The sequence below is a fragment of the Colius striatus genome, chromosome 3, assembly GCF_028858725.1.
Source record: "Colius striatus isolate bColStr4 chromosome 3, bColStr4.1.hap1, whole genome shotgun sequence".
Lineage (NCBI taxonomy): Eukaryota > Metazoa > Chordata > Aves > Coliiformes > Coliidae > Colius > Colius striatus.
The window spans coordinates 18043346-18058146 of NC_084761.1; the positions used below are offsets into that span (position 1 = coordinate 18043346).

General features: G+C 46.7%; 1 protein-coding gene across 1 annotated transcript; it reads left to right on the forward strand.

Moving 5' to 3' along the window:
* Positions 1 to 76: 76 nt before the first annotated feature.
* Positions 77 to 14713, forward strand: GGA2 (golgi associated, gamma adaptin ear containing, ARF binding protein 2). The gene is made up of 17 exons (XM_010204701.2): positions 77 to 203; positions 855 to 939; positions 1749 to 1824; positions 2333 to 2431; positions 4033 to 4156; positions 5758 to 5861; positions 6334 to 6414; positions 7240 to 7377; positions 8444 to 8525; positions 9331 to 9450; positions 9664 to 9825; positions 10081 to 10136; positions 10383 to 10531; positions 11324 to 11481; positions 12995 to 13164; positions 13584 to 13694; positions 14286 to 14713. Exons 1-17 carry the CDS (start codon positions 170 to 172, stop codon positions 14394 to 14396), a joined length of 1860 nt encoding a protein of 619 aa, XP_010203003.2. The 5' UTR covers positions 77 to 169; the 3' UTR covers positions 14397 to 14713.
* Positions 14714 to 14801: the final 88 nt, after the last annotated feature.

Here is a 14801-nt window from a genome sequence, read left to right on the forward strand (position 1 = left end):
GAGGAGCAACGCGCAGGGGCGGGGGAGGGTGTTTAACCGAGCACGCCCACACTCTGCACTTCCACGGCACGGAAACTCGAGGGGGCGAGCGGCGGAGCGGTGGCGGAGCGGTGGCGGGTGGATCTGCTCCCTGCTCACGACGGGGCGGAGCGGAGCGGAGCGAGAGCCCATGGCTGGCGGCGGGGAGCTGGAGCGATGGCTCAGTGAGTGGCGCTGGGGTTTCAGCTCCAAGGGGACGGGTCCATCTCCTCCACAGAGCCCCTTCAGGGTGATGATCACGGGTGCTGTCTTAACCTGCTGCGTCACTCCCCCCTCCCCCCGTCTCTCCCGGCGATCCTTGGCTTCTTTCCTGCCAAAGCTGTTTGAGTGCTGGACTGGCTGGACGGCCAAAAATGACCGATTTCCTCAATTCAGCCGTGCAGGCAGAGCTTTGGGATGGATACTCGTGCAAACCCTGTTGCAAAAGGCTATACTGTGCTAGCACAGCAAGGTTTGCAGTCCAGCCCAGGCAGAGCTGCCTCTGAATGCTTTTTTAAAAACCATTTTCTTGTTCTCTGTGCTAAAAGCAATGTGAAGCTGTTACTGCTCGCACCACCTCAGTTTGTGCCTGACTTGGACTCTTTAGGAGTGTCTACTCGGGACTGTATTTTTAGGCAGGTTTTAGTGAGAGCCGTTCCCTGCTTGTCCTGTGTCGTCCATTTCTGCCTCTTTTTGTAAAAGCCCTAAAGCAGCTGGTAGCAGCGTGAGGTTTGGGCTGCTTCCTGCCTTGTGCCTCTCACTCACACACCTCTCCCTCACACACCTCTCCCACTGAGGCTGGTTTTTTCCTGTATTTTTTTTTTTTCCTGTGTAAGACAAAGCCACTGACCCAAGTGTCCCTGAGGAGAACTGGGAATGCATCCAGAGGTTCTGTGACCAGGTGATCGCCGACACAGAGGGGTAAGGCAGATAAACAGCTCTTTGTTGTTTGCTCTGGGCTGTGGTGTCTGGCTCTGAGCTTCCCTTATGGCTGCAGGGGGATCAGGACCTGCAAGTTGCGTTGTAGGCAGCCTGGAGAGGCAGCTGGGAGTGCTCGCGGGGCTCTGCTGCTCCCAAGAGGGTAAATAAGTTGTAGAGAGGTTTATGCCAGTGTGGTGGAGGTTGATGTCTAGGACTGGGCTCTTACATCACTGTGCCATCTCCAGTTTCTTGGGAGTCTAGCCAAGGATTCATACTGTGGGATTTTGCAGGGAAGCCCGGACAGCTTTTCCTTTCAGAGAGGTGGGACATCTTTTTTGGGACTTCCCCACCTTCCAGCTGACAGTCTCAGCTCTGTGGGAAGGCAAAGGAACTAATGAAGCAAACAAACTGTCAAAGCTTGGTGGTTATCTCTCTGGAGAGAGCACATGCATTCAGAGCAGCAGCCTAGCATCTCCCCAGCAGTGTGTGCATGCAGGAGCAGCTCACAGGCTGACTTGAGCTGTGCATCAGAGCTCTTGTGACCACAGCCAGACAGCTCTCCTGGCACTTGCCCAGGGAGAGCCCTCAGCCTCTCCTGTGTGGCCGCCTCTGAATATGATACTGGGATCACACAAGGTGCTCCATCTCTCACCCTTTGAGTATGTATGCCTGCCCTGGGCCAGTGCTCTGCCAGAGGAAGGGCGTCTGTCCTGCAGCAGGTTGTGAATCTGGCAGTTGCTCTTCTCTGCAGGGCATCTGTTTTCCTTGGGAACTTTTGCATTGTCTGACTTGCCTCTGCTACTCCCCAGCCCATCACTTGCACCAAGACTGCTGGCACATAAAATACAGTCCCCTCAGGAGGTGGAAGCTCTCCACGCTCTCACAGTAAGTGCTTTCATCCATGTGTAAAGAGAGGCAGTAGTAACTCAGAAATGAGAGTTTGAGTGGTAGAGACAGTTATACTGTCTCTTCCTTTTCTCTTAGATGTCTCTCCCTTTATTTTTCCCTCAGATATCTCTCCCTTTCAACTTTCCATTGTACAAGAAATACAGAATACAGGGTATAACAGAGGGAGTAACTGCTGTTGTTCCTTCCCTTGGCACTTGTCTGAGGTGTTGTACAGTTCTTGCCATTTGACCTGTGGTCCCACCACAAGGTCAGGGGCAGAAAAGTTATTAGTGATGGGTAGAACAGAGCAGACAGTCTTAAACATACTGCTTAAGAAAGTGAGATGAAGGAAAAATACATTTTTCTTGCTGCACAACTTTCTCAGTATCTTTGTGAATGCAGTGTCAGAAAGTGCTCAGATTTAGTATTATCACATCAAAGCATTTAAAAGTTCTCCAAGACTTGTGCGTGCAGATTCTGTTTGGTACTGTTTTGTTTTCTGCAGGTGCTAGAGACCTGTGTGAATAACTGTGGTGAGAGATTTCACAATGAAATAGCAAAATTCAGGTTTCTGAATGAGCTGATTAAAGTGCTTTCCCCAAAGGTAGGTGTTTGTGGTTGCACTGGCCATTGCAGGTGGGAAACACTGTTTATTTTGCACTGGATGTGAAAACTGAGAGTTAATCTCACACAGAAGTAGAGCAGAATTTGGTCTGTGCCTCCAAGCATAAGGACTGGACATGAATCCCCCAGTAAGAGGTGTAAGCTGGAGGCCCTTTCTCTGGAAAACTTATTCCTTCTGGTTTCTTCCAACTTTGCTGGGACAGAGGAGCTGGAAATTGTTCCTGTGACTCCTCAGCCTGTGGCCCTTCTGCCTCAGTGATCCACAGAACTTTGGTCAGGGAAGCAGCAGTGCCCTTTTTATCAGAGACTGCATGATCTTCACACCTCGCTCCTCTATCTGTATCAAATAACAGATACCCCTCTCTGCAATTCAGTAATTGATTCCCTTCCTGGTGGGGACTGCACACATTTACCACTTGGTACAGGCTTTGTTTTTTGTTACGTCATCAGGATGGCAGAGGTGCAAAAACCTGGTTTCAGAGAAATGTTCAACCAAATAGCAAAACCTCTTCCCTTGGTTGCTATTTCAACACAACAGGTATCATTTAATGAGTTTAAAATGCCTCACATTCTGGAGGTTTGTGTGTGGCTTTTATTGTTCTTGATGCTTTTGTAATACATTAAAGTCAGTACTCTTAGGCAATAGTGGGAGAAATCGGACAACGTGTGCAGATGCTGAAAATACCCGATAACTTTCATTTCTCATTTTGTTCAGTTTTCATGTGTCTGGGTCTGTCTGAGGCCAGTGGTGCCATTTGCTTTGCAGGCAGTTAAGGGAAGTATTTAAAGTGAAACCCAAAGAGAGTCCAGCGTGGGGCCACCAAGATGATCAGGGGACTGGAACATCTTTCAAATGAAGAAAGGCTGCAGGAACTGGGGCTGTTTAGTCTGGAGAAGAGGAGACTGAGGGGGGATCTCATTAATATTTACAGATGTCTAAATGGTGGTTGTCAGGAGGTTGGGACATCCCTTTTTTCTATGGTATGTAGCAACAGGACAAGGGGTAATGGGATGAAGCTGGAACACAAAAAGTTCCATTTAAACATAAGGAAAAACTTTTTCAGTGTTCAGGTGAGGGAGCCCTGGCACAGGCTGCCCAGGGGGGTTGTGGGGTCTCCTTCCTTGGAGGTCTTCAAGACCCGGCTGGATGTGTTCCTGTGTGACTTGATCTAGGTGAACCTACTTCTGCAGGGAGGTTGGACTAGATGATCTCTAAAGGTCCCTTCCAACCCCTACCATTCTGTGATTCTATGAACTGTTTTTACTAAAATAAAGCAAACTGGCTGTGGTTTTGGGTTCAGTAACTGATCAGAGAAGTTTTGAAATGATCTCATTTTGATTGTCCTACGACATTTATGTAATTATCGTACACTCAATAGCATTCATTGTATTTATAGCCACAGCTAGCTATATACACTATTTCCTGTACCGCCAGATCATAGATTTATAGATACATAGCTGACAGCAGTACGGATATTTGCTACTGTGTCTCTGCACACAAACAGCTTGAAGCAAGACCAACGTGCCTCATCTGGCACTAATCCTCTGGGTTTAATTTTTTTGTCTTACTTTTGTTTTCAGTACTATGGAACCTGGTCTTCAGAAAAAGTCAAGTCAAGAGTCACAGAAGTAATATTCAGTTGGACAGTCTGGTTTCCTCAGGAAGTTAAAATCCGGGATGCTTATCAGATGCTGAAGAAACAAGGTTGAGTTCTGTTATTTCAGTTTCCTTTTTAGCTTTCCAAGTCACATGGGTTCAGCCCACAGCTTTCTGTCCTCTTCAATTTGTGACTCAGCTCTTTTCATACAATCTTCTGTGTAAGGAGTAAAGGACAAAGGCCACACCGACAAGACTGTTTGGGTAATGAAGGATGCATGTAACTGTTTAAAGAGATTTCCCAAAGATCAGCCTTACTGGCTGGAAGATCAGACTAGCCTTGTGGCCTCTGCTCACACAGTGCACACCACTGTTGCGCAGGAAAAAGATACAGGACAAACTCTGAGTGATCTTTGCCCTGGAATACCCGCCCAGGATTATGAGGAATAGGTTCAGAGAGATCCTGAGCTACATTTTTCAACCCTTCCATCATGTTTAATAGACCTTAATGGAGTTGAAATCCAGAAACTTGTCCAATCCCATTTTGATATCCCAGACAAAAAGTACTATAATACTTTTTCATAGGATCATAAAATAATTTTGGTTGCAAAAGACTTAAGATCATCAAGTCCAACCACTAACTTCGCTCTGCCAAGCCCATCACTAAGCCACATGTTTGTAATGTTTCCAGGGACGGTGAATCCACCACCTCCCTGGGCAGCCCATTCAAGTATTTAACAACCTTCTCAGTGAAAAATTTCTTTCTGATCTGTAATTTAAACCTCCTCTGGCACAACTTGAGGCCATTTCCTCTCATATTGGGGAGAAGAGACTGGGTGCCAGCTCACTACAACCTCCTTTTAGGTAGTTGTAGGGAGTGGTCATGTCTCCTCTTAGCCTTATCTTTTCTCTGAATATCCCAGGTTCCCTCAGCCACTCCCCATCAGACTTGTTTTCCAGACCCTTCCTCAGCTCAGATGCCTGTCTCTGAACATACTCCAGCACCTCAGTGTCTTGCAATGAGGGGCCCAAAACTGAACACTTTTTGTGGAAGTTCAAGGGAATGGTAGAATTTGCTTAGATACTTCCCACCAGGTTTGCTTTTTTCATCTTTGATCATCAAAAGGCTTGGCAAACCTCTCTCCAGGCCTTGCTGTGGATTCTTCCTCACATCAGTGCCTTTCCCTTGCACAGTGGCTGCTGTCTATGCTGCCGTGGTCCCAGTGGGGTGCTGAGCAGGGGTGCTGAGCACCTTCCTGCCAGGCAGCTCCCAGGAACCAGTGCCCACCCAATGTCCGCATGGTTGGCAGAGAGGTGGGAAAGGGGGGTCCCAGTTGTTGCTGAGAGTTCCTGTGGCACTGATTGTGTGTTTGGTGCCTGATACTTGGTGGCCACACTGACTGTGGCAATCCTGTGTGCTCAGTGATCAAACTGGTGTGCTCCCAGTGCTCTTGCTGGGGGCAGAATTTTAGCAGTTCACCCAGAGGGAGCTCAGCCCCTGAAAATCCCATTTGGCCTGTGCTTAATTCAAGGGAGAAAGAGAACTTTCTTGTCTGGGTTAGTGCTAAGGCAACCTCCTTGCTTCTCCATCTTATTCTGTGAAGTTCAGGGAGGGGTGAAGGAAATAGGTGCAAAAGCCAATGCAGTGTTGAGCATTGATGTCTTGAACAGCTCAGGCAACGCTGAACAAATATTGTCACCTATTTCAGGAATTGTAAAAGAAGACCCCAAACTGCCAGAAGACAAAATTTTACCTCCCCCTTCTCCAAGACCTCAGAATTCTATTTTTGACACAGATGAAGAGAAATCCAAGGTAAATCTTAAGAGTTTTCACACCTACCCCCTGCCTCTGATTAGCACTGATGAGAAAACAGGCTCAGTCATATTTTGGGAGCTTTTGGTTTTTCAGAATAATGCTAGTACTTCTTGCTGTACAACAGCTAGAGGATTCTTTGAAGCTTTGTCTGAAATTTTGGCTTAGTAAAAAGTGAAAACTTTTTAGGAAACCATCAGTTTCTATTTTTAACTTTCCTGAGGGAGGGTTTCTTTGGGTCTTACACAAGTTCTGCAGAACCATAGAGTTCCTGTTCCCAGACAGTCAAATGCTGTGTACAGGCAGCTGTAGGAGGCAGCAATATAATCTGGATTAAAGCATGGGACATGAGCCCACATACTTCCAGGATTATAGAAACTCTTAGGACAGTAGGTGTCTCTCAATATCTGCTTTTATGTGATGTGTGACTGGAGATGGCTGCTCATTGCTGTCCAATGCTCTCCCCCAACAGCTCCTGGCAAGGCTTTTAAAGAGCAGCCACTCTGAAGACCTGCAGGCTGCGAACCGTCTGATCAAGAGCATGATTAAAGAGGTGGGGAGCAGCTTGGTTCAGAAGCTATGTTTGCAGCTGGGTAGGAGGGAAGGGAAGCTGGCAGTGGGAACTTTGGTAGTCGGGACATTGTGGTGACATCGGGCTTAGGTGATCTGTTGAACCTGCCCCAGAGGAGCGATGATTTTCAGTATTTGTTATTGCAGAGTTACAGTGAGGAGTTGTGCTTTGCCATTGCCAGGAAGGGGGAGTATTTATACCAAGGAGTCTGTGTGGCAGGATACTTCCATGTTAGTGGGATCCTGGCAGTAGCACTGTGTTAGTGATTGAAAGTTTCCAAAACTAAACTCAGTTCCCAGGTGGAAAAAAATAAAAGCCATGTCTGTTCAGAACTGCCTCTTCTGCATGCAGTGTGTGTGTGTGTGTGCGCGCGCACGTCTGTTATCATTTGCCATCTGAAAGGGAATCTCAATTCTCTGCATAAACAGGAGATTTGATCTGGTTTAGTGAAATCCCTGCAGGTGTTTTGAGAGTATCCTATGTAGCAGAAGCCACCAAATCCCAACTCTAATTTTGAAGTCTTACTTGTGCCTGTGGTGAAACTGTTTCTTATGCAGCAGCACCCTGGCCAGGATGCCCTTAGAAGGGCAGGTTTCCATCATCACCCTTGAGAGGGAGGTGTGGTTCAGCACTGATGCTGGAGCTGTTGGGAGGCAAGTTCTTAGCTATGCTGCCTCCTCTACCTGCAATAAAATATTCATTGGAACCATCTCCCCTACAAGTGTGGTTCAGTGTGCCCTAGCCAAGTACCTGCACTGGCTGTATTAGCTAAATCATCATCTCCTTTTATTTAATTTTTCATCAAAGGAACAAGAAAAGTCAGCTAAGGTGTCCAAAAGAGTGAATACCATCAGTGAGGTTTCTGAGAATGTTAAACGAATGGATGAATTACTGGAAAACTACAAGAGACAAGAATTATCCAGATCTGACGAGGAGACCCTACAGGTAAGTACTCTTTTTCCTGCAGAAGTGGTTCTTTTGTCTGACTGTGACTGGGAGGGCTCAGCACAGCTGGATTTAAGAGGGGAGCACAGTGCACTCTGCTTCTGCCACAGAAAGAGCATGACCATGGCAGAGAGCTGATGAATAACGGTGCCTCCCATCAGTGTAGTGGAAGTTGGAGTGGAACCATCTCCTGCTGTGCTGGATGGAGGTTCTGTCCAGGTTAGCTGCTCTTTGTGTGCTGTCTTATCGGGAAATGGTTCTTCCTCGAGCAGTGGCATAACACAGGAATCCCCCTGAGCCTGGGCATGGTCAGGTGGCTGTGATAAGATCTGACCAGAGAAATGCAAAGATCTGAGTTTTTCAGCTTGTGCACTGGTTTCTGTGATTCCTCTTTTTCTGCACAGGGTTCCTGGTCTGCTGCTGCTCATAAGTATCAGCGAACTGGCGAAACATTTGATGTCACTAGTAGGGCTGTCAGAATATAGCTGTATTGTCTTCAAATAGCTGGAGTTTACTAGGATGCCTACCAGCCTCAAAGTAAATGAAAAACCTGTAGCCAACTGAATTTTTGTGCATGAGTGATGGCGGTTTGGAGTTAGCTGCTGTTGGGAAGATGGCTGCTGTAGAAGGAAGAGACCCTACTTTCAGACTGAAAAAAGGTCTTCTTACTTCTTAAAACCCTGGGAAGAGCCAAAAGCCTCTTTACATTGTCTGATGGCAGTTGCAAGTGGCAGTTGTAATACCTCCCTCTGAGTGCTGAGACTGTTCTGCTCACACCTGGGTACTTTTGCTTTTAAACTGAGTAATTTTACATCTGTACCCATAGAGAGGGTGTGATTGCTGAGGAGATACCAGCAAAGCCTCCTTCTTCCAGTGGTTGTACTTCCAGGCCACTAGATTTTTAAGAGTGCAGCAAAATGGAGCATTGATACCCTTTGTCTGGACCTGAGCAGAAAGTGCATCTTTCTCTTCTAGAGGCAGCATCAGTTATAGCTGGTCATAGAGACACAAATGTGAGTGTGTTAGGGTTCTCCTGAGCAATGACATGAAACATTTCCTTTTGTAGACTCTCTTTCAGCGCTGTGAGAAGCTCAGGCCACTGCTCTTCCGCCTTGCCAGTGAGACAACCGATGATGATGAGGCTCTAGGTAAGAGCCAACACTGTCTTTGGGTTTCTTTGCAGTGAAGTTCATCCACCTTTGTTTTGACAAGCACGATATGCCCTTCCTCTAAGGGAGGGATGCTTAGGCACTCGCTACCCTGTTGGCAAAGCTTTCCATCACCCCTAATCCGTGCCCATGGGAAGTGGCATAAGTGTGCTCCCACTCTTCTCCAAGGAAGCTATTAATTTTCACTTGGAGCTCAAAGTTAAACAGTGAATCCAGTTTCTTCCAGTCAAGGTGGTTTTCAGAGAAAAATTTTCAGAGAATTGAAGGCATTTGAGGTCTTTTCTCTACAGAGATTGAGGTTCTCCCTGTCTATAAACACAGAAGGGATAATACCTTTTGAATTTTGTACATATAATACCAAAGAGGGTCATAAAAGCAGAATCTTTGAATTCCACACTTGCAAAACTTAGCCTTTCCCAGAGGACTGCATTTCACAGCCTTGAAAACCTGACTGAAACGATGCCTCACTGAATAGACATCTTAACCAACAACAGTAAGAGCTCAGTTGTGCCTCAAACCTTTCATTCGTGCTCATGAATGTCAGGGCTCTTCAGCTGAGGAGAGCTGGATTACAGACTGAAACACTCAGAAAACTTGCAGAGTGCATAAAGGATGGAATGAACTGTAAGTGCTTTGGAGATGGGACCAGATTTCAAAGTGGTTTGGATAAATGAGAGGCCTGAAATCAGCAGATGTAAATTCAAAATGCTGCGTCTTGGAAAATGGAATGAAAAACTGGGGAGGAGTTTGGGGCAGCTTGTATTTTGTTTCTTCTTTTTTTCAGCTGAGATACTGCAGGCCAATGACAAGCTGATGCAAGTGCTTGGCCGCCACAAGCAGGTTGTAGCCAGCTATGAAAATGGTGGTGGAGGAGGTTCAGCCACTGACTCTGCTGATGAACGAGGTAAAGAGCATCCTGCAGCTTTCCAGGACAGCTCTGCTCCTGCATGTCACCTTGAGGGCAGTTTGGAAGGCAAAATGAGAAAATCCTGTAACACGGGGAAACTATTATGTAGCCATTGTTTTCTTTTACATATGGTTGATAGAAAATACTCTTGAAGTTGTTAACCCCTGAGTTCCTTTCAGGAGGTTTCTCTAACTCCTGCTGTTTCCAAAGCGTGCAGGCCAACCCCGAGGCGCATGAAGAGCTACACACTGATTGACTTCTCTGAACTGGAGGTGACGTCCCAGTCTCCTACTGACCAGTTTGCAAACACCACCTCCCGCCACGGGAGCACAACGTCTGCCTGTCTGCTTGATGAGGAGCTCAAGTCATTAGGTTTGTGTATGCAGTTCCATACAGTGCTGTCCTTGTTATGAAAGTTCATGGAGTTCAATAAAGACAGGAGAACCTTGCCTTTAATGCTGGTCCTAAGAGGAAGCAGACCTTTTAGCCAGTGTCATATGTTTTCAAGAATGTGGTTTCTTTTATGGTGTCAGACTGTAGTCAAACTGCTGTTAGACAAGAATGGAAGAACCTGTGGAAAATGCTTGTTTTCTGTAACTGATCTGTGCCATTTTGTCGTCTTTATAGGTCTTAGCAACTCTCCTGATGTACAGAAACCTGCACCTGATTTTGGATTAGCAGAGGTGAGTGATCCTCAAAGTATGACAGTCTGTAAGGTACAAAGGACAAAAATCAGATGTGATTCTTGGCCTGGCTTTCTCTAGCAGAAGGTTTTAATGCAACTCTATTCTGAAGGGAAACTGGATTCCTCCTGCTCTGCAATGAATTCCTCAGTTTCAGTTTTAGTAAAAACGAGGTTCTTTTCAGTGAAGCAGGTCTGATTTTTGCTGATGTTCTAGAGGATGAACCAAAAGTGCCTTATTTTTCAGGCTCCTGTACACAATGGGTATGGTGAAATTGTAAGTGCTGTTCCAACACTGGGACTGCAAGACTGCTGGGAAGACAGCTGCTCAGAGGAGAAGGAATGTCAAGGCCCATCTGATCATCCCTCTCCACCATCCACAATGACATCGTCTTTGTAAGCAAACTCTGCATAATACAGCCTGGCTTTAGAGATGAGGAGTACTGTTTTACAGCAGTGAGGTTTAGGAAGACCTTTTAGCTCCAGCTGGTCAGTGATGGCAGGCTATTCATGGGCTCTTGAGCAGCAATTGTACACCTGTTCACTGAGTTTGTGTAGTTGTACACTAGGACTGTTCAAGAGTCAAACTTGGGGAGGCAAATCCCAAAGTTTAGTAACAAAGTGATCTTGAGCTAAAGGGACAAAAACTTCACAGTCAGATCTCTTTATAATAACCTGTGATCAAAAAATACTTTCCTCAGCTTTCTTCAGGCTGTGACAAAGTAGTTTCAAGGCATTCAGTGGAAGCCTAAGTGTTCATGAAAAATATTAACCATCCACAGATCTTCAGAGCAGATGACATATGTTTATGCAATCTGCTGTAATATAAGCCAAGAAATTTTACCAGAGATTCCCAGCTTTTTGCATTGTCTTTGAGCTCAAATTTACTTTAATCACACTGGCTAGAGCTCCAGAGAGGCTGTGCCTAGGGAGAGGAGATTTGCAAAGCCCCTGAAGTTTCACAGTAGTAACAGAGATCTTAATAAGCCAGTTTTAATGAATGCTGAAACAGCAAGTTCTTCCATATAAAATAGTTTTCAGACTTCTCAAGAACTCAGAGAGTACAAGCTTGTACTTCATATCTAAAAGAGACAAGGGACTGGGAATACAAACAGACACAGCGAAAAGTGGTCTATACCACGTAGTTGCCCCAGTTAATATAAGGTTTCTACATGCTTTTCTTTCCAGGGATTTATCACCAATGAAATTGCCCTTTCCAGATCTTCCAAATAACTCAATGGCAGATGCCTCATTCTCCAGCCTAGGCTACGAGCTGAAGCCTGCTGCCTCTTTGCATCCAGCTTCTCTAGAAAACCTTTTTGTCCCTTTAATTTCAATTACACCGAGTAAGTGCAATGATTTCTCTGCCCCAGCTCTGCTTACTAGAGGCTTACTAGAGCTCTCTATGATGTTTGCAGGGAAGCAAGCCAAAGTAGCTTCCTGCTGTGCGGGTGAGCTGGAGAAAAGTCATGACTGTTCTGTTGTGGTTTAACCCCAGCTGGCAGCTCAGCATCACGCAGCTGGTCGCTCACTGCTGCCCCTCACAGCGGGATGGGAGGAGAATCAGCAATAAAGTAAAACTCGTGGGTTAAGATAAGGATAAATTACTAAGTGAAATAAAATGTAACAGTAACAACAATATTAATAACATATATTGTTATAGCAATTGTAGTGAAAATATAACAAAAGCAAGAGAGAAACATAACCCAAGAAAAAGACCAAACAAGTGATGTCCAGTGCTCCTCACCTGTGGATCTGCCCCTCCTTGCCAACTCCCCCCAGTTTCTGTACTGGGCTTGGTGTTCTATGGTCTGGAATAGCCCTTTGGTTAGTTTGAGTCAGCTGTCCTGGCCACACTTCCTCCTAGCTTGTGCACCTGCTTGCTGGCAGAGCACAGGAAACTGAGAAATCCTTAAACACTACATGGCAGCAACTGAAACATCAGTGTGTTATCAGTGTTCTTTTCAGCATAAATCCAAAACACAGCCCTGTACCAGCTACTAGGAAGAGGATTAATTCTGTCACAGACGAAACCAGGGCATCCGTGAAGAATGTAATGTATCTGAGCATTTGAGCACAAGTGCTAGCGATCCTACTGTGGATGAGTCCTTGTCCTCCCTGCTCAGTAATTACGGGTTTCCTGCCCTGGCTAATCTTTGTAATGTGCTCCTAAACTCAAGCTTCAAGCAGTTCTTCTCCAGAGGCTTAGAAGATACCTATGAGTAGGATCTGTCCCACTTGCTGAAGCTGAGCTGGTGTTTCCACCTCTGCTTTCCACTTGACTACTGTATGGCCAAGCCCTGCAGCCACTTGATGGATTGGTACCCCGGGTATGTGGCACCCCCATGTCTCAGAGCAGAGCATGGCCTGCTGAGAGGACTGCAGAGCCATGGCCATCGCTACTTTTGGAAGATGACCAGCACAAAGGCCATTTGACCCAACTTCAATCCCTCGAGGGAAGGATTTACCAGATTTTGGAAGGGCTGGATGGCGATAGCCAGGTGTGGATTTGCCAGGCATTGGTGATATGGGGCTAAGTCTTGTGTGTGCCAAAGAGTTACATTTTCTTTTTCCTGTTGTACCTCCGTTGGATTCAGACATGGCATCTTTAGGTGACTGTTGAAATCTGAGCTGTTAAATCTCCAGTTGAGACATTCAGATGTGTTTCTCTGCCTTACAGGCGAGATGTTTAAACACAGCCAGGTGCTGTGTGCTGCTTGGTCTGTGAGTTTGCTGGAGGAAGTAAAAGCTCATGTGTGTGTTTTGTTTTTGCTGTTCCTTATGCTGTCTTGGCTGCTGTGCCCTCAGAAGGGAGGGGAATCCACACTTTGTTTCTGATTCTCCTTCTGTCTCTGGCAGGCAGTATCTGCCCACTTACCGTATATGACAAGAATGGTTTCAAGGCTATGCTCCACTTCTCCAGAGACCCGGCCCCTGCCCGACCAGATGTGCTGGTGATGGTTCTTTCTATGCTGAGCACATCAGCTCAACCAATTAAGGACATAGTGTTCCAGGCTGCAGTCCCAAAGGTGAGATGCCCATGATAAGCAGCAGAGTGGGGCTACTGACAAATATTCTGAAGAGAAGGTTTGCCATTTTTTGCTTAGGATTTCCGTTGCTCATTGTAAATGGCACATTTTGCTGTCTCTGCACAGTGAACCTGTTTTGTGGTGGTGCCTGTGGCACCAGTGCCTGTTTCACAAAGAGTAGCCCTGGCCTTGAGACAACTAGATAGGGTTCTAGACATAGTACTTTAGACTCCTGGGTAAGGCTCTTGTCCTGCCTGTGTCTGTGCAGCACGGAATGATCTGTTTAGGAATAACCTGCCTTTAGTCTCAGGCCATGGAAAGGCATGTTTTTCATTAAATGACAAAATCTGGCTGACGTACTTTCAACCAGCTCTATGGCTTGATAATACAGCCCTTTTTCCTTTTGCTTTCTCTTTCAGACCATGAAAATCAAGTTGCAGCCAGCATCGGGTTCCAAGCTGCCTGCCTTCAACCCACTCCTGCCCACTGCCATGGTATCCCAGGTCCTGCTACTCGCCAACCCACACAAGGTACCTGCTGTGAGCAACCCCCAAGGGCACTGCAACCACTGGGGTATTTGTGTGAGAGACAGAGGCAGTTATTAGTGGGGACATTCAGGTGAGAGATGGAGCACTCTGGTCTGTGCTGGGAAGACTTTTTTCCCACTGGAAGAGCTTTCCAGAGACATAATCTGAAGGTTCAAATGGGCAGTTGCTGCAGGGCCCTGCACAGCTCTGCTTCAGTCCACCTGCAGCGATGGCTTCTGGCAGACACTGTGCAGAGGTCTGCAGCTGATGGAACACAAGGCCACCTGAGGTACAGGCGATGGGTGGCAGCATTGGTGAATAATTATGATACCAAAGATTTGTTGTAAGGAATGTTCTGTCGCTGAGAAGGTTGCCCAGCACCTGAATTGCCAATCTTGCACAGGTCTTCCACGTGCTCCTTACGTATCTTACAGAGATGCAGGTCTTGCTCTGTGCAGAGCTTCCATGTGGCTGAAGCGTCACTTTCGCCTTTCAGAGGGTGATTCACTGCAGCAAGGCTGTGAGGGTTAAGGCTGAAGGGGGCTGTGGAACCTCTAACCATGACATGCTCCTCTCTGTCCCTCTGTCTCATAGGATCCCATCCGCCTGAGGTACAAGCTGGCATTCACACAAGGCGTGCAGCCCTTCAGTGAGGTGGGAGAGGTTACTGGCTTTCCAGAAGCAGAGCTCTGGAGCAGGAGCTGAAGTTCAGCAGGCCTGGACATTGCCGTATTGCCTTAGTGGTGGATGGGGACAGACTGTGTGCCCAGCCTGCATTGTCACGATGCTTTTCCTTGGGATCTACAGTTTTCTCCTTCCTTTCAGTTTCTCTGCAGGTGTCTGGCAGGAGTGTAGGCTGTGGCAGAAGCAGACAGTTTTTCTCTGTAGCTGACCCTGCTTTACAGGAGACAGATGGAGAGCCCTGCACCCTGAGAGCCTTAATGCTTCATCCATATGTCTTTCCTGCTGCTGTATGGGCTGATTTCGTCTCTGTTTTTCTGAATTAAACCTCCCTGAATCTATACCAACAATCAGGCCTCATAGCAGACTGCTCGGAGGCAAGGCGGGGTCTGTTCCAGTGATGTACCCTGCTGTGTTCACTGGGGCCTG